Source organism: Spermophilus citellus (genome assembly GCF_964194105.1).
Source record: "Spermophilus citellus genome assembly, chromosome: 2".
NCBI lineage: Eukaryota > Metazoa > Chordata > Mammalia > Rodentia > Sciuridae > Spermophilus > Spermophilus citellus.
In genome coordinates this window covers 189,915,283-189,938,843 of record NC_138183.1, presented here as the reverse complement: position 1 = coordinate 189,938,843, position 23,561 = coordinate 189,915,283, and the positions used below count along the sequence as shown (strand labels likewise).

Genomic DNA, 23,561 nt, shown 5'->3' with positions numbered 1-23,561 from the left:
TATTTTTTAGTTGTAGTTGGACACAATACCTTTATCTGTTTGTTTTTATGTGGCTGAGGATCGAACCCAGGGCCTTGTGCTTGCTAGGTGAGCGCACTACCACTGAGCCACAACTCCAGCCCTATTTCTTCTTAAAATGAAAAAAGAAGAGTCAGAGTACTTGTTCATGATAACTACTTTAATTATAGGTGTTAAACTTCGGCTGTCGTGGAGGAAATATGTTCCATAAAATTTAGAAACATCTTAGTAAATGGGAGCAAATATTTTGAAGACTTCAACGCACTGGATGGAATTCTTCAAGAATTTCACCATAAGTTTTCTTATCTATAAAAAAAAAGATTAAAAAAATTATCTTACAATTATGTTTTTTAAAGTTTTATTTCTTAGCTAGGCATGCTGTGCACATGTCCATAATCCCAGCTACTGAGAAGCGGAAGCAGAAGGATCACAAGTTGGAGGCCATACTGAGCAACTCAGTGAGACTCTATGTCAAAATAAAAAAGTGGTGATGGTGGAGGGTTAGGGATGTAGCTCAGTGATAGAGCACTTGCCTAGCATGTGCTAGGTCCTGGGTTCAATCTCTAGTACCACAATGGCTTGGAAATCACTGAAATATTTTATTTCTTAAATCTGTGGTGACATCTAGATGGCTACCAGGAGGGGCAAGTTACTCCTAGGAATATCCTGACTAAAGGGATGAAGGAAGAAATAAACAGGAAGGTTATAGGTCAGCTAGGAGAGGCCAGTTTCAACTAATGTATTGAAACCCTCCATGCTCCTGTAGTCAGTGCAGGATGCTCTTGACACACCTGCTGGTAATCCACTAGAAGACAGAATGAAGTGGCTATATATACACCTGCTGACAGAGGGAGGTAGTGGAAATATCTAGGCAAAGATTCAGAAGGCTCAGGGCTGAAGATTGCCTAGCTAGTGGGACTCACTTCTAGGAATTAGAATTAGCCAAGATTTCTTCAGCTCTAACATCCAATGATTCTGAGTTTCCCCACACCTGATTTATGGCTTTATACCTGTAATTTTATTTATATATATTTTAAGAGAGAGAGAGAGAGAGAGAGAGAGAGAGAGAGAGAGAGAGAGAGAGAGAGAGAGAATTTTTAAATATTTATTATTTAGTTTTCGGCAGGCACAATATCTTTGTTTGTATGTGGTGCTGAGGATTGAACCCGGGCCGCACGCATGCCAGGCGAGTGTGCTACCGCTTGAGCCACATCCCCAGCCCCAATATACCTTTGATTTTTAATGGTACTTTATTTTTTAATGGGTTTAACCCAGGGGCACTCTACCCCTGAGCCATATCCCCAGCCTTTTTTTTTTTTAATGTCTTTATTTTATTTTTATGTGGTGCTGAGAATTGAACCCAGTGCCACACACATGCCAGGTGAGCGTGCTACCACTTGAGCCACATCCCCAGCCCAGCCTTTTTATTTTTTATGTTGAGACAGAGTATTGCTAAGTTGCTCAGGCTGGCCTTGAACTTGGAATCCTTCTGCCTTAGCCTCCCAAGGGATTATAAGTGTATACCACTGGGACTGATTGCACTAGTATTTAAACTCTTCACTGGCCAAAAAAAAAAAAAAAAAAAAAGTCTTTTTTAGACACCATAAATATCACATAGGTGACTCAAGGCCCTGGGAATATTGTATTATAATACTAATAAAGTTTTAGAGTTGAACAGGACCTTTGGGATCAGTCAGCCTAACAATTTTTTTTTTTTTTTGATGGTGCTGGGGATTGAACCCAGGGCCTTGTGCATGCAAGGCAAGCACTCTACCAGCTCAGCTATATCCCCAACTCAGCCTAATGAAATGTAAATACTTTATATTATACATTTACATGCATAGGAAAGTATATAAAAATCTATTATATATTTAAAACGTTCAAAATTTTTCAACATTCATTCACATGTTTAGAAAGGGTCTTTAGGGGGCTGGAGTTGTGGCTCAGCAGTAGAGTGCTCGCCTAGCACGTGTGAAGTCCTGGGTTCAATCCTCAGCACCACATAAATAAAATAAAGATATTGCTAAAAAATAAATATTAAAAAAAAGGATCTTTAGTCCTTGGGAAGATAAAAATTGCCCTAGTAAGTTAAATTTCCAGTCTACAAATAGCACACACATACACTCATCAGTATTGTGTGTAAGTGTGCCAAATGTGGGTAATAAAAGTCATATTACAATGATATTCACAATTAACAGCAACAGTGTGCTGAGGGAATTACTGTCTATAGCTGGGTGAAGGCTTCACTCAGATGATAAACCTTGAGCAGGAACCTGTTCCATTGACAAGATGGAAATAGGGGCCAAAGGAAGAATGTTATAAGAAAGCACATGTCCAAGTGATACAGCGTAGGTTCAGGACAAGCATTTCCTGAGCTTCTTCCATTGACAAGTGGGGACATGGTGAGCTTGACCACATCTGCTGATGGCCTCCAGTACCTGATCTGTGCCTTCCCTATTTATTCCTTCCTCCAACCAGGACCCTCCTGGCAGCATTTTATTTTATTTTTTTTAAGAGAGAGGAAGGAAAGGGTCAGCATCCCAGAATCTCCTTCAAGGTCATGCCATGCCCCCCCTCATTTTTTTAAGAAAGAGAGAGAGAGAATTTTTTTTAATATTTATTTTTTAGTTTTCGGCGGATACAACATCTTTATTTATATGTGGTGCTGAGGATTGAACCCAGCGCCATGTGCATGCCAGGCGAGCATGCTACCGCTTGAGCCACAGCCTCTGGCAGCATTTTATGAAAGGTGAGTGATAGGAGCTAAAGCAGGATTCCCTGCAGGTTTAGGTCAGCTGTTAATTTTATAAGTGCTGCTATGTGTAGTAGGTTCTGTGCTAGAGGCTGGGAAAACAAAGATTAAACTACATTCCAGGGAGTAATACAGACATAATGTGGAAGATAGAAAGACCAATGGGCAAAGCGTTTCTACCAGCAGACAAGCAATTGACTCTGCCAGTGGAGATGAACCATCCTAGGGAGTTTGGATTTTATCCTAGAGGCAATTTATAGAAATATGACCAGATTTGCTGTTAGCAGAAGCAAGACTAAAGGCAGAGGTGAGCTAGAGGTGTCACAGTCCAAACAAGATATTATCTAGGTAGGCCTGAACCAAGGCAGTGGCAGTGGGAGAGGAAGAGTTCGAAGCTCAGCAGAAGGTTTGAGAAGGCGAGGGGACATGAATTTTGTTTGCTATTCAAGGGACACAGAAGTCCTCAGTCAAAAATTTGATACAGGGCTGGGGATGTGGCTCAAGCGATAGCGCGCTTGCCTGGCATACGTGTCACCCGGGTTCGATCCTCAGCACCACATGCCAACAAAGATGTTGTGTCCGCCGAGAACTAAAAAATAAATATTAAAAATTCTCTCTCTCTCTCTCTGTCTCTCTCTCTCTCTCCTCTCTCACTCTCTTTAAAAAAATTTTTTTGATACATGAATTTAAAAACTTCATGTTTGCTGGGCACAGTGGCACAAACCTGTAATCCCAGTTACTTCGGAGGCTGAGGCAGGAAGATTACAAGTTGGAGCCCAGCCTGGTCAACTTAAACTTAGCAAGACTCTGTCTCAAAATAAAAAAGTAAAAGGGCTAGGGATAATAACTCAGTGGAAAAGTGCCCCTGGGTTCAATCCCCTATATCTCTCTGTACTCCTTCAACAAAAAAGATTTCAATCTAGACAAAGATGTAGGAGTCATAGAACACAGAAGGCTTCACACATGAAGCCTCTAGCATAGATAGGATTAATCAGGGAATACAACAGAGTAAGGAACAAGGTTTTCTACAATTAATTTGAAATACCTTTTTCAGGAAAATCTTCTGGATGTGACTTTATATATGCAAACATGTCATGGTCCCTCACAGCATACATATAGTCTTGCCGTTTTAAAAGATAATAGCCAACAAAAACAAAGGAAGTAACATAGAGAAGCTGACGATGCAAACCTGAAATTCAAATGACAAATCCCAAAACAAGCAAATCAGTCATTGTGCATAAAGAATTACATTTTAACATTTTTAGATATCTAATTTATAGCTATGGTATTTCTTCTATCATTCTTTTTTTGGGTGCTTTATTTATTTATTTATTCTAATTTGTTATACATGACAGTAGAACACATTCAATTCATACTACAAAAAATAAAGGAAAACAATCCTTTTCTATATGACTATTTCGAAAGAACCTCAACTGAAAGTGACCTTGAGCCATCTGCCATATTCTTAAAGAAATCTAGTGATTATGAAAAACAACAATAAATCTGCAAACATAACCTACAATTTTAAAATTTCATGTTTTATAAAATACTCAATGGAAGAAGGTAGATAAGTGCCAAATCCTGAATTAACAAAGGGAAAAAAAAAAAACCCAACAACATTTTGTTTTCAATAAAGTTAACTTTAGACCTATATAAACTTATATTCTACTGCTTGTTCAGAATATGATTAAGACAGAGGTAAAGTCTACATATGGTATAAAAGCAATAAGTGATCTGGTTTGTCTGTATATCCCAATTTATATTTGAATATAAATATTTATATTTGAACATAAATATAAATATCATGGGTCACTAAACGGTTATACTACACCTTTTGAAAAATATTATAGATTCTAACAGCTTTTATTATAATGGATCAAGATAGCATTTCATCCAACACTCACCAACATCAAACGATCATCTCCTATAAAACAGTTCCAGAAATTTTAAACAAAAAAACTAACACATACAGTATCCATAATTCTCACACAATAATGTTTAGTGTTCAGACTTAATGTCACCGTGATAAAATATAATCATTTTCTAGCAAACATGGCAAAAAAGTTTGCTGTTCTGTTTTTCTATGAACTTCAAGGATGATAGACTTTAAGGCAAACACTAAAACATGACTCCAAAGACAGCATTGTGGCAGCAGATGCTATAGGTGTATTCTTCAAGTCCTTCTTAGGGTGATGGCCCTGAAAGAACTCTGGAGTTGAGGCCAGCATCAAGCCTTCAAACTACCCGGCATAGTGCTGCATGTGATGACATATTACCACCTGAACATCCACAGGCTTAGGTTTTATTCTGTTGCCACTGAGCTGTAGTGAAGAGCTAATCTGACAACCAACACTCTTTTTAAATCTTTCTGCAGTTGATGTCCAAATTCCCTGAACATTGTCAAGCCTGTCAATCCCTGAAAAATGACTAAAAGAAGGCAGATGACATACACTGATGGGACAGTTCTGTATTACTTTATCAACAACATCCAAGATGAATTCCATGAGATCAGGGTTGGCAAACTCAGGGTGAAATATTATTTCATGACCCAAGAACCTTTTAGAACAAACATCTATAATGAATTTCTTCTGGTTGGTTGCAGATACCCATGAACTATATTATCCACTTCCAGGGATCCATGTTATACTTAGCTAATTCAGGACAAATGTAACTGTATTTTTCCTTAAAGGTTGCTGCAGTTCCCAATGACTGCTCAGGAGGGATTCCTACCTCCTGTTCCTTTAGCAGCTGTTGAATGAAAATACATACTATATCTACCTGCAATCAAGATGTGTTTGAGGGCTGAGGTTGTGGTTCAGTGGCAGAGTGCTTGTCTTGCACATGTGAGGTACTGGGTTTGATCCCCAGCACCACATGATAAATAAACAAATAAAGATATCGTGTCCATGCATAACTAAAAAAGATGTTTTGATGGCAGCTTCCAATTATATAACCTTCTGCCACAGGTGACTCCATGTCCACTGTCAATAACTATGCCCATCAGTGTATGCTCACCAACTTGTCAAGATATCCAAGAGGCTGCTAAAGGCAGCACTGCCTGAGTTGCAATGTAGATAGACTCTTTAAAAAAATTTTTTTGTTTTAATTAATTATACATGACACATTTATAGAACACATTTATGCACTTTGATATATCATAAATAGATGGGATATAATTTCTCATTTTTCTGAGTGTACATGTTGCAGAATCATATTGGTCATGCAGTCACATATACACATACAGCAATAATGTCTGTTTCATTCTACTACCTTTCCTACTCTTAGTAAATACAAAAAAGCAGAGATAATACCCTGCATTCCATCAGACCACAATGGAATGAAATTAGAAATCACGATAAAATAAAAAATAGAAGCTACTGTTAACAAATGGAGACTAAATAATACACAATTGAATGATGAATGGATAGTAGAAGAAATCAAGGATGAAATAAAAAAATTCTTAGAAGTAAATGAGAACACTGATACAACATATCAAAATCTCTGGGACACTATGAAGGCAGTAGTAAGAGGAAAGTTTATTGCATCGAGTGCATTCATTAAAAGAATAAATAGTCAACAAATAAATGATCTAACACTACATCTCAAAGCCCAAGAAAAAGAAAAACAAAAGTGTAGATAGACTCCTGATACATTAAATGATTCAAACATAATTTCTGCAAGATACTTCCTGCCATTAAAAATAATGGTCCTTATTTTTTACTCAAGGTATTTTACTCAAAGGTATTTAAAAACCACTTGTTCCATGAATCTTTCCATAAGAGCCCAGTCCTCAATGATTCCATGTCATATTGGCCACTTTAGAGTACAGGTAGGATTACTAATGGCTTTATCCCCTATGAAAAAGTCAAGGTCACCAACATCCCTCAACCACTATCCTTTGGTTTGGGTTGACTACTTTTGCAGACTCTGATGGCAACACATGACAGAATAATGAACTATGGCTCGGTGTTACCTGTAAAGCCAAGCTTGGTATAGCTAGGAAGTGCAAGACCTCAACGCCACAGTCCACCACACAGGGAGGCAGGGAGTCTGCCATGTTTGGGATGCATGGTACCATTCCATCTTACCCACTACTAGTAATATATACACTAAGACAAAATACATATACAAGTACTTTGGAAAATGTGGGAAGCAATACAATTGCAAAATATTCCTACAACCTGGGAATGGACAGAGCCCAGGCTCTTTTGTATTCTTCCCTAACTCAAACAGCCACTGCTTCCCCTAACTGGCTACCTGCCATATGGTAAACCAAAGTGTGCCAGGTTCTTTCATGTGCCAATGGATCAGACAAAGATCTAGATCCTATCTACACTGATCCATACTCCTCAGAGAAAGACTTCATATGTTTTAGATGATGCTGTCAGTGTCCCTGTTACAAAAGCATGGCTTGCCCTTTCTCCAAATCCCTATTTCCCTAATCTTTCTCTCTTAGGGGTGGTCTTCCTTTCATTATATACATAATCCCTTCACAAACACTTTCCCCTTCTTTCCTACACCCAGTGAATCTAAACCTATAAACCACTGTATTCTTTGCATAATACTATAAATTACTGATACATTGAACTTGAAATAATAAATATTCAATTAGATAGACTACACTTAGATTACCAAATAACTAAATTTAGGGAAGGTAAGTGATAAACAGCAACAAGAGTTTTAAAAGTGAGTGTGGAGGGCTGGGGATGTGGCTCAAGCGGTAGCGCGATCGCCTGGCATGCGTGCGGCCCGGGTTCAATCCTCAGCACCACATACCAACAAAGATGTTGTGTCCGCCGAGAACTAAAAAATAAATATTAAAAATTCTCTCCCTCTCTCTCTCTCTCTCCCCCTCCTCTCTCACTCTCTAAAAAAAAAAAAAAAAAGTGAGTGTGGAAGGCTGGGTGTAGTGGCACATACCTATAATGCCAGCAACTCTAAATAATGAAGTAAGAGGACTGCAAGTTCAAGGCCAGCCTCAGCAATTTGGTGAAACAATGTCTTAAAACAAAAAGGGCTAAGGATGTAACTCAGTGGTAGAGTGCTTATCTAGAATGCATGGAGGTCCTGGGTTCAATCTCCAGTGAAGAAAAGGAAAGAGGGCTAGGATTGTGGCTCAGTGGTAGAGCACCTGCCTAGCATGTATGAGGCACTGGGTTCGATTCTCAGCACCACATATCAATAAATAAAATAAACATCCATTGACAACTAAAAAAATATTAAAAAAAAAAAAGAAAAAAGAAAAGGAAAGAAAAGAGCCAGGTGCTGTGGCACATGCCTGTAATTCCAGCAGTTAGGAGGCTGGCACGAACATCATGAGTTCAAAGGCAGCCTCAGCAACTCAGTGAGACCCTGTTTCAAAATAAAATATATAAAAGGGATGGAGATATGGCTCAGTGGTTAAATGCCCCCAGGTTCAATCCAGGTACCAAAAAAAAAAAAAAAAAAAAAGAGTTGTGAGAAAAGCTTAAGAAAAATTCTATTTGATAATGTCTGCTTATTGAAAAACAGATCTACAAAAATAAAAATATTTAGCCAAGCATGGTGGCATAGGCCTGTAATCCCAGCAGCTCGGGAGGCTGAGGAAGGAAGATTGCGAGTTCAAAGCCAGCCTCAGCAAAAGCAAGGTGCTAAGCAACTCAGTGAGACCCTGTCTCTAAAATACAAAATAGGGCTGGGGATGTGACTCTGTGATTGAGTACCGCTGAGTTCAATCCTCGATACCAAAAAATAAAAAAATTTAAAAAGATCTGCAAATTTTTATTTCATTGATAGAATATTCCATTATTATCCACAGAATGCTAAGACTCTAGTTTGAAAATCTACCATCTATTCCTTTCCCCTTTTTCCAGCCCTCTTAGAAACATCATTTACGTGTCATACCTGTTTCCCTAAATGAATAAATTTGTACATTTTTTTATTTATTTATTTTTTTTTTGGTGTTACTGGGAAATGAACCCAGGGTGCTCTACCAGTGAATAACACCCCCGGCCCTTTTTATTTTATTTTTGAAACAGGGTCTTGTTAAGTTGCTGAAGCTGGCTGTGAATTTAAAATCCTCCTGCTTGCTTCAACCTCCCAAATTGCTGGGATTACAGGTATGCACCATTTCCAGTCACAATTTGTTTTTTAACAGATATGACCATCTGGTCTATAAATATTTGGAGAATTGTTACCATGTTACTTATATGTTCAGTAAGTTATCCCCTCCCCTATTTTTTTTTTTTTTTTGGTAGGGGGATTGAATCCAGGGGCACTCAACCACTAAGCCACATCCATAGCCCTTTTTTATTTTGAGACAGGTCTTGCTAAGTTAATTAGGGCCTTGCCAAATTGCTATGGCTTGCTTTAAATTTGAGATCCTCCTGCCTCAGCCTCCTAACTCACTGGGATTATAGGTGTACACCACTGTGCCTGGCTCAATAAGTATTTGTACCATATTTTAGTCTGCTATATGCTAGGCACTAAGCTAGACAAAGTACAATATGCATTAACAAATGCTGCTGAGGATGACAATTTCAATAGTCTTACTAAATTTTCCAAAGCAATTCTGGAAAATTCAGGGGAACTCAGGAACTGACTCCCACTCCTGTGTTAAGTACTTTATAAATGTTATCTAGTTCTCAGAGTTAGAAAACTTCCTTAGAATTAAATGGCTAGTAGGGTGAAGATGCTGAAAAGTCCCAAAGTTTATGCTCTTAACTAATATGTTCTTCTATTTCCCAGAACAGTTAAATAGACAATGAAGTGAGATTATAATAATAATTCATAATTCTGCCACCTTTACTTCCTCTGGAACAGTCCATCTATCTGTATCTCCTTGTGCTCGAAAAGAACCCCCTGTTCACCCACCTCTATCAGAACACAAGTGTCTATCACGATGAAACCAGTAATGGACTATTGTTTGTTTCCCTGACTTGACTAGGAGCTTAAGAGCAGGGACAGGATTCCTTACCCCATGTATCCAATGCCAGACGGACAAAAGTTCAATGTTGAATAAATATACGGTAAACTGTTCGCATAACAAAAGCTCAGGAAAGGGAATTTCACTCAGCTCCTTCTGTGTATCAGGCATTTTACCTATGTTCTCTGAGTTCACCTGATAATCAAAGGTAAGTTCAAAGGCATCTCTTCCAAAGTTGTTTCTCTCCTCTTTTCCCTTTGGAAATCCATAGTTCTTAGCACAGCTACTGTGTCAGCTATTGTCAAAATAGTCTCTGACACAAGGCCAGTAATGTTCTACTAGAAAATTCAGCCTGCTGGTCACTGAGACTTTCAAAGTGTGGGTTCCCAAACTAGCAGATGTAACTGTTACCCGGGAGCTTGCAAACAACATCAGGCCTGTCCCCTGAACATATCAATCAGAGTCTGAATTTATCAAGATCTCTAGATTATTCTTATGGTCACTAAGACTGAGAAGCACTGGTTTCAAGACACTCCGGGGTCTAAAAACAGGCCTATGCTGCTTACTGGCCACTGACCTTGGGAAAACTGCTTTAATCTCTATGAAGCTGTTTTCTTGTTAGAGGAGAATGCCTCCCCATAAAGTTTTCAAAAGATCTAAATGCTATAACGTCCACGGAGTGTCAGTAATGTATGGCATGGAGTGAACACTCATTTTTACACAAAGCACAGCAGGAACTTAGAGGAACAGTTGCAGGTCCTTCACAGACTCATTGTAAGGTCACGGATAAGTCCCTGTGTCACCGCACTGTCAGTTCCTTCAAGTGAAAAATGACAGTCTGGCTGTGCCCGATTCCGAAGAGCTAACCTGGCAGACAGCCCAGGGAAACGAGGGAGACCAGAAAAACATAAAGACCCAGAAAAACAATGCACCGCGCGCAGGCCTATAGCGAAGCCGACCCACAGGCCTGCAAACCCCTCTCCTCCTGGGAGACCCCGCCCGTGCAGCCCTCACCCGCCGACATCACCGGCCTCCGCCGGAGCGCGTTATCTAGCAGGCCAGAGCAGTAGCCCAGGAAGCCGAAGTAGAGAAGCCGCGAGTCGGTCAATTTGGGCGGAGGCAGGCGCCGAGCCTCATCTGGCAGGAACTGTAGGGGCACTCGGCCCGGCCTTCCGTCCATCATGGTGATGCCGTTTCTACCTGAGGCCTGGCCTCGGACCTCCAACTATAAGGAAAACCACCACCACCACTTTCAGGGCCTAAGCGGCGAACGGTCTCCTCAGTGTACCGGGCTGAAGGGCATGGCGCACGGAGGTGCAGCGCCCAAACACTTCCCGATGCGTGCTACGCCGGAACCCTGCCCGTAAGGTTCCGGTATACTAAAAGGCCGGTGTAGGTAGTCAGCTGTTGCTTATTGGGCGGGTGGTAGTGGGGACAGCGGGGCCAGGGGTGGCGGGGGTGCTTTTATAAAGAAAATAAAACAGTACAGATAAAATGAAAGTTCCTTTTCCCTTTTCCCCTGGAGCAATGATATTGAGGGAAAACTTGAATAAATCCTTTATCACTTGCTTCTGGTTGACTTTAAAAATCACTGGAGGTTACTATAAGTAACACCTCTGACATGCAGGTTATGATGGTTACATTTGCCTGGTTTACTTTTCAGGAACTTGAAGGCCATTTTTGTTAAACCCATTGACTCTTGGCCTGCATAGATGTCTGATGGGCGACCTTTTGACATCAGAAATCTGAAAACTCCACCCTCAGATTGAGATGGCTAAACTAGCCCTCATTCTTAATAGTTACCAGACATACCAGAAAATTGAGAGTTAAAAAATAGACCAGCCTTTAAAGACATGAAATTAAGATACATCTGGAAACAGGATGTTGGAAAGTCAGTTTAGCCTTCAAAGTCTATGTGGTCAGCAGAGATACCAAGAAGCCAGAACCAGGAAAGACAAGATCACCAAAATCAAACCTATTGAGAAAGAATAATAGTATGCCCTGTTCCGAAAATAAATAAAATAAAATAGGGACTGTCTCAGATGATAAGGGACAAGTTCCAGGTAGTGAGGTACAAACACAATTTTAGATTTTAAATCCAAATTTAGATTTAGAATGACAATTTTTAGTGATTCTAAAGTAAACTATAGTTAACTTTATTAGCATAATAAAAATCACACCTTATTTAGAGACCTGAGATGGTAATAAGTCATGAGTCCTATGAAGAGACATGATGAAGAAAAGTGAACATGCAACTAAACTCCATTTCTACATGTCATGACATCAAGAGATTGGGTACCTGCCTATTATGTAGATGCCATATTAGTTGTACAACCTTTGTCCTTTAAGTTAGCCTGGGATTTCTGAACCCCATGTTCTGTTTCCCTGGTGTTTGAGCATAAGAGTAAAAAGTCTTGTTCCTGTGCCAATGTGTTTTTATTTGAATCTTCTGATAGCACAAGAAGGCATGGAATTTTCTGGGTGCTGTGGTGCACACCTGTGATACCAGCAACCTGGAAGGCTGAGGCAAGAGGGTCTTAAATTTGAAGCTAGCCTGGGCAACTTACTGAGATCCTGTCTTTAAAAAAAAAAAAAATTAAAATGGCTGTGGATGTAGCTCAGTGGTAGGTGTCCCTGGGTTAATTTCCATACCAAAAGACAAAGACAAAAATAAACAACAACAACAACAACAAAAAAAAAACACGTGGAGAGTCAGTAATGAGATTTTTCTAACTGCCATTTTCTGAACATGCCAGTCATGAAGACTGATTTTGCATGCACAGACCACTGACAACTTCACCTCCAGTCACCTTTCCCCACACCTTAAAACACCCTGTTTTTTTTTTCTTTGTGGTACTGAAATATTCCATTTATATAAAGCTCAATATTAGGGAAAATACATTATCTATAGATAAAAATATTACTGATAAAACTCTAAAAGGAAAAGCAAATGAAGTTTTGAAGCTATGTGGTGAGTATATTGACATACATTTTATTATTTTAATTGTATCTACACTTTTGGGTTTATGGTATATTTTATGCGATAATCAATTTTATCTCTTTATTGTGGTAAATAATATTAAATATATCAGCTATTCTTGGTGTTTGCAGTGCTGGGATGGACCCTAGAGCCTTGTGCATGTTAGACAAGTGCTCTACCACTGATACTACTGACCCATCTCCCCAGCCTAAGATCCTGCTTTGAATACTTTTGGGTATATACCCAGAAATGGGATTGCTCTATCACATAATATACTGGGGATCAAACCTGGGGCCTCAAGCATGCTAGGTAGGTGCCTCACCACTGAGCTTATATCCCCATCCCTACCCGCTTCCCAATACTTTTTAATTTTTTTAGTTTTTGGTACTGAGAATTGAACCCTGTGTTAATTCAGTTTTTAATATTTTTTGGGGGGGAGGTGCTAGGGATTGAACCAAGGGATGCTCTATTACAGAGCTACATCCCAGCCTTATAAAAATTTGAGACAGGTTTATGCTAAGTTGCCAAGGCTGGCTTCAAACTTGGGAACCTCCTGCCTCAGCCTCCTGAGTAGCTAAGATTAGAGGAGTGTGCAATTGGGCCTGGCTCAATTTTTAATTTTTTGAGGAAATTCCCTACTGTTTTCCATAATGGCTGCATCAGTTTACATTCTCATCAATAGTGCATAAGGACTCTAGTTTCCTCCACATCCTCACCAACACTTTTTCTTTCTTTTCTTAGGTATTGGATATTAAACTCAGGGCCTTCACATGCTAGGTGAACACTACCCCGAGCTACATCCCTGTGTGCCTGCCTGCCTGCCTTCCTTCCTTCCATTTTCTTTTGAGACAGAGTCTCCCTAAGTTGCTCAGGCTGGCCTCAAATTTGTGATCCTCCTGCCTCAGTCTCCTGAGTAGCTGAGATTACAGGTATGCACCTGACTTTTTTATTCTTTTGATAGTGGCCATTCTAATGCGTGTGAGGTGAAATTTCATTGTAGTGTGTGTGTGTGTTTTATTGGGGATTGAACCCAGGAGCATTCTGCCTTTGAGCTACATCCTCAACCCTTTTTAAAATTTTACTTTTAGACTGGGTCTTACTGAGGGTAACTAGACAGGCTGGGAATTAACAACCCTGCCTCAGTTATGCACCACTGTCCCCAGCAGAGAAAGGTAGTTTTGATGTCAACTTCATTCTAGCTTTTAAAGAAAGGGACTCAATGCTGGGCATGGTGGCACATGCCTCTAATTTCAGCAGCTTGGCAGGCTGAGGCAGGAGAATCACAAGTTCCAGGCCAGCTTCAGTAATTTAGGGAGGTCCTAAGCACCTTAGAGAGGCCCTGTCTTAAAATAAAATAAATAAATAAAAAGGGATGTGGATATGGCTCAGTGGTAAAGTGCCGCTGGGTTCAATTCCTGGTGCAAAAAAAAAAAAAAAAAAAGATTCATTTATGTGGTATCCATGGCAAATGATTATTTTTTCCTAAGTAATCTAATTACATTTCTTAATTATCTCTTTGAGATTTGATCTAGGTCTCCTATGGTTTCAAGTTTCTGGCCTACTGAGATGTATAGAAGATAGAATTGGAAGAGACCATAGAGATAATCTAGTTTAAACCTTTTATTTTGTAGATGAGGAAAGTGAACAACAGTGAGATAATGTGACTGCTAAAATAATTTTATATTTGTGGAAGCCATAGACTTAGGATTGAGTTTCCTAATTATTCAGTCTAGTATGCACTTTTAATTTCAAGACTGTGATGCACACTGTTTTTAATTTTTTTTAGTTGTAAATGGACACAATACCTATATTTTATTTATTTTTATGTGGTGCTGAGGATCAAACCCAGCGCCTCCAAGTGTTCTACCACTAAGCCACAACCCCAGCCCTATTTTTTTTTTTTTTTTTGGTGGTACTGTGAAGTGAACCAGGGTTTTGTACATCCTAGGCAAGTACTTTACCACTGAGTTATATCCCCAAGCCCATGATGCTGGTCCAAAAGTTTTTAATATAAGTGGGATTACAGGTGTGTACCACCATTTGAAACTCATTGTAGTTTAGATTTGCATTTCTCCTATGATGAGTGAGGTTGAACATCTTTTCAGATGCTTGTGGGTCATCTTCTTTGAAGAATTATCTATTTAATTTCTTTGTCCATTGTTAAATCAGGTTATTTGTTTTTGTTGTTGTAGAGTTGTAGAAATTACTTATACTTTCTGGATATTAACCTCTTATCAAATATATGATTTGCAAAATTTTCTCCCATTACATGGGCTGCCTTTTCACTCTGTTGATTACTTCCTTTGATGTACAGAGGCTTTAAAGTTTGAGGTAGTTTCATTTGTCTCTTTTTGCTTTTGTAGCTTGTGTTTTGGTGTCATATAAAAAAAGATCATTGCCAAATCCAATGTCATGAAAAATTTCCTATTTTTTTCTAGGCATTTTAATTTTACCCAAAGTGCTTAAAATCAGCATACTACAGTGAGGAAGCCACATCAATGTTTATAGCAGCTCAATTCACAATAGTCAAACTCTGGAAACAACCTAGATGCCCTTCAACAGATGAGTGAATAAAACAACTGTGGTTGGTATATATACACAACGGAATATTACTCATCCTTAAAGAAGAATGAAATTATGGCATTTTCTGGTAAATGGATGGAACTGAAGAATATGATTCTAAGCAAAATAAACCAATCCCAAAGAACCAAAGGCCAAATGTTTTCTCTGATATGTGGATGCTAATTCACAATAAGGGGTGAGGGGGAATAGAGGTAATGTGGTCTAGACAGAGATGAGTGAAAGAAGGGGAGGGGGTATGAGAGTATGAATGATAATGGAATGAATTGGACATTATTACCCTATATGCATATACAACCAGAAGAATGAGAAGTTATACTCCATTTATGTATGATATATCAAAATGCATTCTACTGTCATGTATAACTAATTAGAATTATATATATGTATATATATGAAAAATTATATATAAAATATATATGTGTGTGTATGTGTGTGTGTGTGTGTGTGTGTGTATATAAAATTCTGATGCAGTGATTTGGGGGTGTACCTTACTGGTAGAGTCCTAGCCTTGTGCATACAAGGTCTACCACCGCACACACCCAAATTCAGACGTATTTGTCAATATAATATTTTTCTTTAGGTTTTGTTTGCTGTTTTTAATTCAGTTCAAACCAAACTCCTAAATTTTCTTTTAGGAATTTCAAAATTTTCATCCATTGTGCTTTCTCTTCACCACTCCCCACTTCACTGATGCTCACACCTGGCTCAAGTGGCAACTGTAGGGGACTCCAACTCGTGGAATGCTCTCCATGTTCTCTGTGGAAGACCCAATGTGGACGGTGGGGAACCACGGCACCGCTGGCAGGGATCCCCAGGAAGGCTAAGAAGAGGATGAGAACATCAAGCATACCTGGGATAACAAAAAAACAAGGAAGCGGAAGTAAAACCAGAAAATTTTAAAAATCAGGAATATAAAAGAGAAAAGAATGGCAACAGAAAAAAATGCAAGAAATTAAAAAGAGGTTAGAAGAGGGGCTGGGGTTGTGGCTCAGCGATAGACCGCTCGCCTAAAATGTGCGAGGCGCTGGGTTCAATCCTCAGCACCACGTAAAATAATAAATAAATAAAATAAAGAAATTTTAAAGAAAGAAAAAAATATTAAAAAAAGAGATTAGAAGAACCTGAAAAAACCTAAAGTGCAAACACAACACCAGAATAATTAGCAGATATCTAAACTGCGGCTTCAGAAATTACAGGAAGAGTCAGATCTTGAATTAGCAAAGGAAACTTTTGGTGTTAATAATAGTTTTTGGAATAGATGCTATGAATCCATTTTCAAAGGATGGTTTCAGAGTATGGAAATTTACTAAAAGATAAAATTACACCGTATGAAAAGTTAATTACACTAGTTTTTTGGAAGTCTTAGTTCAAGATGTATTTTGTTGAAAATTGATGTGTTGAAGGAGATAACCAATTCATTAACTGTGCTTTACAGTAAAAAATAAGTCAAAAAAGGCTGCAATGGAACAACTTTGTCAGAGTTTTGGCATTTTCTTTTCTTTGTAAAATAAGCTCAGTGAACTGCACCAGTTAACTATAGTTTGGTAAAGTCATGTTAACAATTATGACATCTGCAATGTTTTTTAAAAAATATTTTTATTTGTTGTTCATGGACCTTTATTTTATTTACTTATTTAAATGCAGTGCTGAGAATTGAACCCAGTGCCTTGCACATGCTAGACAAGTGCTCTATCACTGAGCCACAACCCCAGCCCAGCAACCAATTTAATAAAATCACTATTGTGAGGCTTTTAGAAAAAGAATTTTATAAATTTCAAGCCAAATTTCTTGGTACCAGCCTTCCATCCTCGACTCCCCGCTCTTGCATCTTTCTCATTTCAGAACATGGTGCCTCTGTTCATCCAGGTGTGATGCTCCACATGTAAAGTTCATCTATGATGTTTTCCTTACTCTCGAGCACCACGTCACATCATCTCCACCTCCTGTCAATTCCTCATCCGAATCCATCCACTTCTTTATCACACTGCTGCCACCCTTCTTTGAACTTCATGATCTTGTACCTAGGTAACTCCATAGGGTATAACTGGAATGATCTTTAAAAATATATACTAGAGCTGGGGCTGTAGCTCAGTGGCAGAACACTTGCCTAGAATGTGTGAGGCACTGGGTTTGACCCTTAGCACCACAAAAAAATAAACAACAAAAAAAGGCATTTTCTTCATATACAACTACAAAAAACATTAAAACACACACACACACAGACACACACACACACACACACACACACAGACACACACACTAACTTTCTGGGAATGGTGGCATACACCTATGATTCCGGGTACTTGGGAGACTGAGACAGGAGGAACACAAGTTCAAGGCCAGACTCAGCAACTTAGTAAGACCCTGTCTCAAAAATTAATATGGGTTGGGGATTTAACTTAGGGGTAAAGTGCCACTGTGTTCAATCCTTCATAACACAAAATTAAATAAGTAAATAAATAAAAACATATACCAACTTACAACTAAATATGATAAAAATTCTAATAAAGAGCCAAAGAAGGGGCTGGGGATGTGGCTCAAGCGGTAGCGCGATCGCCTGGCATGCGTGTGGCTCGGGTTCGATCCTCAGCACCACATACCAACAAAGATGTTGTGTCTGCCGAGAACTAAAAAATAATAAATATTAAAAAATTCTCTCTCTCTCTCCTCTTTAAAAAAAAAGAGCCAAAAAACATAATTTAAACAAGGTTTAAAATAGGAAAAGATTCTAACATTCTCACAGAAGAGAAATGCAGATAAAAAAATTACCCTATCATTGGCAAAGATCTAAAATAATGATGAGGGGGCTGGGATTGTGGCTCAGAGTGAGAGTGCTCACCTCGCACATGTGAGGCACTGGGTTCAAACCACGTAAAAATAAAGATATTAAAAAAAGCCAATGGAAACCTTTAAATTAAAAAAAAAAAGGGGCTGGGGATGTGGCTCAAGTGGTAACGCACTCACCTGGCATGCGTGCGGCCCAGGTTCCATCCTCAACACCACATACAAACAAAGATGTTGTGTCCGCCGAAAACTAAAAAATGAATATTAAAAAATTCTCTCTCTCTCTCTCTCTTAAGAAAAAAGAATGATGAAAGAGTAAGTTGGCAAATGTGTGGGAAAATAGGCATCCTCATACATTGCCTGTGGAACATAAACTGCACCTTCTGTGACCAATTAGGCAACATCTATCAAGATTACAACATAGGGGCTGGGGATGTGGCTCAAGCGGTAGCGTGCTTGCCTTGCATGCGTGCGCCCCAGGTTCGATCCTCAGCACCACATACAAACAAAGATGTTGTGTCCTCCGAGAACTAAAAAATAAATATTAAAAATTCTCTCTCTCTCTCTCTCTCTCTCTCTCTCTCCCCCTCTCTCTCTCTTAAAAAAAAAAAGATTAAAAAAAGATTACAACATAGTCAGGATCAGTGGAAAACACCTGTAATCCCAGGATCACAAATTCAAGGCCAGCCAGAGTGAGACTCAGAATAAAAAATAAAAGGGCTGATGATATATGTAGCTTAGGTATAAAGCACTCCTGGTCAATCCTCAGTTTTGGAAAAACAAAACAAAACACACACACACCCCAAGAAACCCAAAACCAAAGTCAAACAAAACAAAACAAAAAACAACTGCACATAGCCTTCAACATAGAAATCCCACTTTCAGAAATTTAATCTTTCATGTACAATCCTTGCACATATACAGAATGAAATATTGATTGCATCATTATTGTACTTGAAACACTGAAAACAACTTAAATGTCCATTAAGAGAGATCTTTTTTTCTTTTTTACAGTAAAATAAATGTATAACCTTTACTATGTTCTAAGTTATATGGGAAGGCACAAACTACAGAAGACAAGGAAAGAAAGCTTTTCTATTTTTAATAACACTGAGGCACAGACTCAGAATCCAGGTAAGGTACCTGGGGCTATAAACAGTTATTAAAATAATCTCCATTCCATGTCACAGATAATTAACTCCTTAATGCAACATCCATCTTGATGAAATCTGAGTAGTGTATGCTGATATGCATAATGATCATACTCTAAGAAAAATATATTTAATATATTCTAAGGGTTTTGTGGAAGTTGCTGCAAAACAAAGAATTTGAAGTAAATAATTATAAAATACAAAAATTAAAAACCAGGTTTTTTTTTCTCCAAATTCCTGGTTTAATAAGGACTTGTTTATTTTGAGAAAAAAGGTCCCAAACATCAGGCTGTTCACAAAAATAACCCACAGTATCAACTTTAGAAAACAAATAAAGACTATTACACTAATTATTCTTCTAGAGGATGCATTTAACATGCCAATTCTCATTCACAAAAATACATTGTTACATTTGTGTTGAACAGCCCCACACAGGACTATTATGTGGGGGATAACACACATACCTCTAAAACTCAAAGCTGCTCTCAGGTGCTACAACAAAATGAGATTGCTTTTGCAGTTAGGGAAGCAACTACTGAAATCATGTATAAATGGAAAGAACTGTAGTCCCTGCATAACAAGAGATTATTCTGGAGACAGTTGATAAAAACCATACATCCTTTTTATTGTTAAGTCATAAAGAGGTATCAAAATTAAAAGCAAAAATTACAGGGTAAGACTTAACAAAACTACTAGGAGCGTCAAAGGAAGTGAAAATGGGACTAGGCGCAGGGCAATATGAATTAATGAACACGGGAAGGACAAAGATAGGGAGAACAGTGAGCATGTGCTGAAGATACTAGGGGAGAGGATCTGGTGAAATTTTGATCTTAAGACAAGCGCCTAGGTAAAGAAATAATGGGTAAGATTTCTAAACCCCACTATGTGCTGAAGAGTCATCCTCGCCATTGGCGTTGTCTCTGTCATCCTCTCCTTCCTCTGCCTCTTTTTCATCATCCTTGATCAACTTCAGCTGGTCATCCCCCATCTTCATTATCATCATCATCCAGTAGATCCCCCTCCTCAGCAGAGTCATCTGCACCCCCCCAGACTCCATCTTCACATTAGTTTCATCTTTCTTCAGGGAGCTGCTGCTCTGCTCCTCTTCCGACTTATCATTCTTTGTCTCTACTGCTTGTTTGCTCTGCTCCTTTTCAATTTTTTCCAGACTTTCCAGAAGAGAATCCACTTTTTGTTTTATTTGGGTCATCTCCTTTCAACTTTCCAGACTTGGAAGAAGATCCCCGCTGTCCACTCTTAGAATTGAAGCCACTTTTGCCCCTTCGGGAGTGTTTCCTGAAACACACTGGCGTTTAGAGGGCACTACAGCCCTAGCAATAGGAGGAGGAGGAGGAACTCGTGCTGGGTAACTATACATCCTGTCATAATAATCACGTTGAAAATCATAGTCCAAGTCAAAAGAGGAGCTGAGTAGAGGGGACGGAGAAGGATGTTCTGGTACTGACCCGTACATCTCCGCTGCAGATCGTTTCACACCTGCCTTTCCTCTGTTCACTTTTGGCTCTGCAGCCAGATTAATATCTAAAACCTGGCCAGCAATCATTCTGCCATCCTCTCCTGCTACAGCAGCCCGGGCATTTTTCTCATTAACATACTGGACGAAGGCAAAGCCCTTATGGACAGAGCAGCCCACAATTTTTCCATACTTGGAGAAGATTGCTTCCACATCAGACTTCTTGACCACCAGAGTGTTTAGATTCCCAATGAATACACGGGAGTTCATGGAGCGTGGATCTGTCTTGTTGGTAACGTTGCTAGCCATCGTGTTTGATAAGGTTCCTCACAAAGGCGGAAGAATGTAGCTGAAGATCAAAAAAATCTCACAGGAAGGGGAGGGAGAAGAGATTCGATTCTGAATCTCCTACTCCCAGATTCTATATGAAGAAGTTGACGGCTGCTTGAGGTCAGCAAGGCGGCCGCAACCGCTTAGCCTTCGTTTCTTCACAAAATCCATTAAGAGAGATCTTGAGGGCTGGGGTTGTGGCTCTGTGGCAGAGCCCTTGCCTAGCATGTGTGAGGCACTGGGTTTGATTCTAAGCACAACACTTTATTTATTTATTTATTTATTTGTTTATTTATTTATTTATTTGGTGGTGCTGGGGATTAAACGCAGGGACCTTGTGCATGCAAAGTGAGCACTCTACCAACTAAGCTATATCCTAGCCCCTAAGCACTGCATTTTAAAAAAGAAATCCATCAACAACTAAAAATAAATGTATACATAAAAAAAGATAAAAAAGAGGAATCTGGACAAATTAGGGAACATCTATATACTGGATTTTATAGAAGACAAACTCTAAAATGATCCCCAATTACCTCTGCTTCCTGTTATTCATGTCAGTATGGGTGGAATGTGTGATTTCCTTCTAACATACAGAATGTGGCAAAGGTGATATCACTTCCATGATTCCATTATGTAAAATTACAACATCTATCTCGCTGTCTCTCTTGCTGACTTTGATGAAGCTAGCACCTAAATAGTGATGACTCTACGGAGAGGACCTCAAGGCCAGGAATTGAAGGTGGTATCCACCCAACAGGCAGAAAGAAACTTGAGGCTCTCAGTCCTCAACCCTAAAGAACTGAATTCTGTCAATAGCCATGCAAGTGTAGAAGCAGAATCTTCTATAGTCAAACCTTCAGGTAACTGCCACAGCTCCAGGTGGCACCTTAATTGCAACTTTTTGAGAGATCCTGAAGTAGAAGACCCAGATAAGCTGTGCCTGGACTCCTGACCTACAGAAATTGTGAGATAATAAATGTATTGTTTCTAGTCACTGTTACTTAGAAATAAATCATTAACACAGATACTATGCAGATGTTAAAATAATGCAATTTTATAGGATGAATCCCCAAATACACTATACACAAAAAGTGAAGTCAAAATGGTGTGCTTAATGTTATCGTTTGTGTGTGTGTGTGTATTCTCCAAGCATAGAAAATCTCTGGTACCTCTGTAATGATTACAAGAAATTGGTAACAAATTGGGAGTTCATAACCCACTTCAATCTAATGTATGAAATATGTCAAGAGCTTTGTAATGTTGTGAACAACCAATAAAAAAAATTAAAATAAAATAAAAAAAATAAGGTCACAGCACTCAAGGAAAAAAAAAAAGAAATTGGTAACAATGGTTGCCTTTTTTTTTTTTTTGGTACTGGGGATTGAACTCAGGGGCACTTGACCACTGAGCCACATCCCAGTCCTATTTTGTATTTTATTTTAGAGACAGGGTCTCACTGAGTTGCTTAGTACCTCGAAGTTGCTGAGGCTGGCTTTGAATTTGTGATTCTCCTACCTCAGCCTCCTGAGCTGCTGGGATTACAGGTGTGCACCACCGTGCCTGGCAAATGGTTCCCTTTTTTACAAATATTTTATTTTTTTTAGTTGTAGATGGACATAATACCTTTATTTAATTAATTAATTTTTATGTGGTGCTGAGGATTGAACCCAGTGCTTCACATGTGCTAGACAAGAGCTCTACCACTGAGCTACAGACCCCAGCCCCAGTGGTTGCCTTTTGGTATAGAACTGGATGGCACCTTTCCCATCCAACTTTGGGCACCTTTTGAGTTTTACTTCAGTATATAAAACTAATCTTAAAATTGTACCTCTCTTCCTGGCTCTTAGGACCCTCTACTCACTAAAAAACTTCCTTGTGGGCAGGAATATATCTTTCTTACTTACCTTTGGTTTCTAGCATCTACCACAGTACATAACACTAAATAATGAATAAACTTGATTTGCAGTTTTAGGAAGGATTAAAAGAGGTTACATGGGCTGGGGATACAGCTCAGTCGGTAGAGTGCTTGCCTTACATGCACAAGGCCCTGGGTTCAATCCCCAGCACCACAAACACACACACACACACACACACACAAAAGGTAACAGATAGCACAAGACTTGGCACTTAGTAGATACTCAATAGAAATGGACACAATATGGTATCTTCCCTTTTTGAATCAGTCAAATGGGTTGTCATGAAAATGGGAATAGAACCTCATTATGTATTGCTCCAAAACCAAACAGGTGTGTCAGAAGAAGAAAAATATTAATCATCAAGTATACCTTAACAGGGAGGCTGGGGCTGTAGCTCAGTGGTAGAGCATTTGCTTTGCATGTGTGAGGCATTGGGTTTAATCCTCAGCACCACATAAAAATAAATAAATATTTAAAATAAAGGCCCATCTACAACTAAAAGAATATCGAAATAATAATAATAATAATACCTTAACAGGGTTGTGGCTTAGCGGTAGAGCACCCGCCTAGTGCGTGTGCAGCATTGGGTTCGATCCTCAGCACTACCTAAAAATAAGTAAATAAAATAAAGGTATTGTGTCCAACTACAACTAAAAAAATTTTTTAAAA

The 23,561-nt window shown here is 39.0% G+C and overlaps 1 protein-coding gene, 1 long non-coding RNA gene and 2 pseudogenes across 4 annotated transcripts; 1 reads left to right on the top strand and 3 right to left on the bottom strand.

The window, feature by feature from the left end:
- Positions 1-193: 193 nt before the first annotated feature.
- NDUFC2 (NADH:ubiquinone oxidoreductase subunit C2) lies at positions 194-10,987 on the bottom strand. Its single transcript, XM_081280032.1, has 3 exons — positions 10,689-10,987; positions 3,816-3,959; positions 194-324 (listed from the first exon to the last, which is right to left on the bottom strand). Exons 1-3 carry the CDS (start codon positions 10,855-10,857, stop codon positions 275-277), a joined length of 363 nt encoding a protein of 120 aa, XP_081136158.1. The 5' UTR covers positions 10,858-10,987; the 3' UTR covers positions 194-274.
- Positions 3,966-5,746, bottom strand: LOC308634575 (actin-related protein 3B-like; annotated as a pseudogene). Its single transcript has 2 exons — positions 5,725-5,746; positions 3,966-5,572 (listed from the first exon to the last, which is right to left on the bottom strand). The product of its transcript is annotated as an actin-related protein 3B-like (transcript).
- Positions 10,902-15,338, top strand: LOC308641410. The gene is made up of 3 exons (XR_014020451.1): positions 10,902-11,037; positions 13,396-13,583; positions 15,093-15,338. It is a non-coding gene; the product is annotated as an uncharacterized lncRNA (long non-coding RNA).
- A 4,344-nt stretch (positions 15,339-19,682) lies between these two features.
- LOC308642898 (heterogeneous nuclear ribonucleoprotein C-like) lies at positions 19,683-21,117 on the bottom strand (annotated as a pseudogene). The gene is made up of 2 exons (XR_014024389.1): positions 20,639-21,117; positions 19,683-20,599 (listed from the first exon to the last, which is right to left on the bottom strand). The product of XR_014024389.1 is annotated as a heterogeneous nuclear ribonucleoprotein C-like (transcript).
- Positions 21,118-23,561: the final 2,444 nt, after the last annotated feature.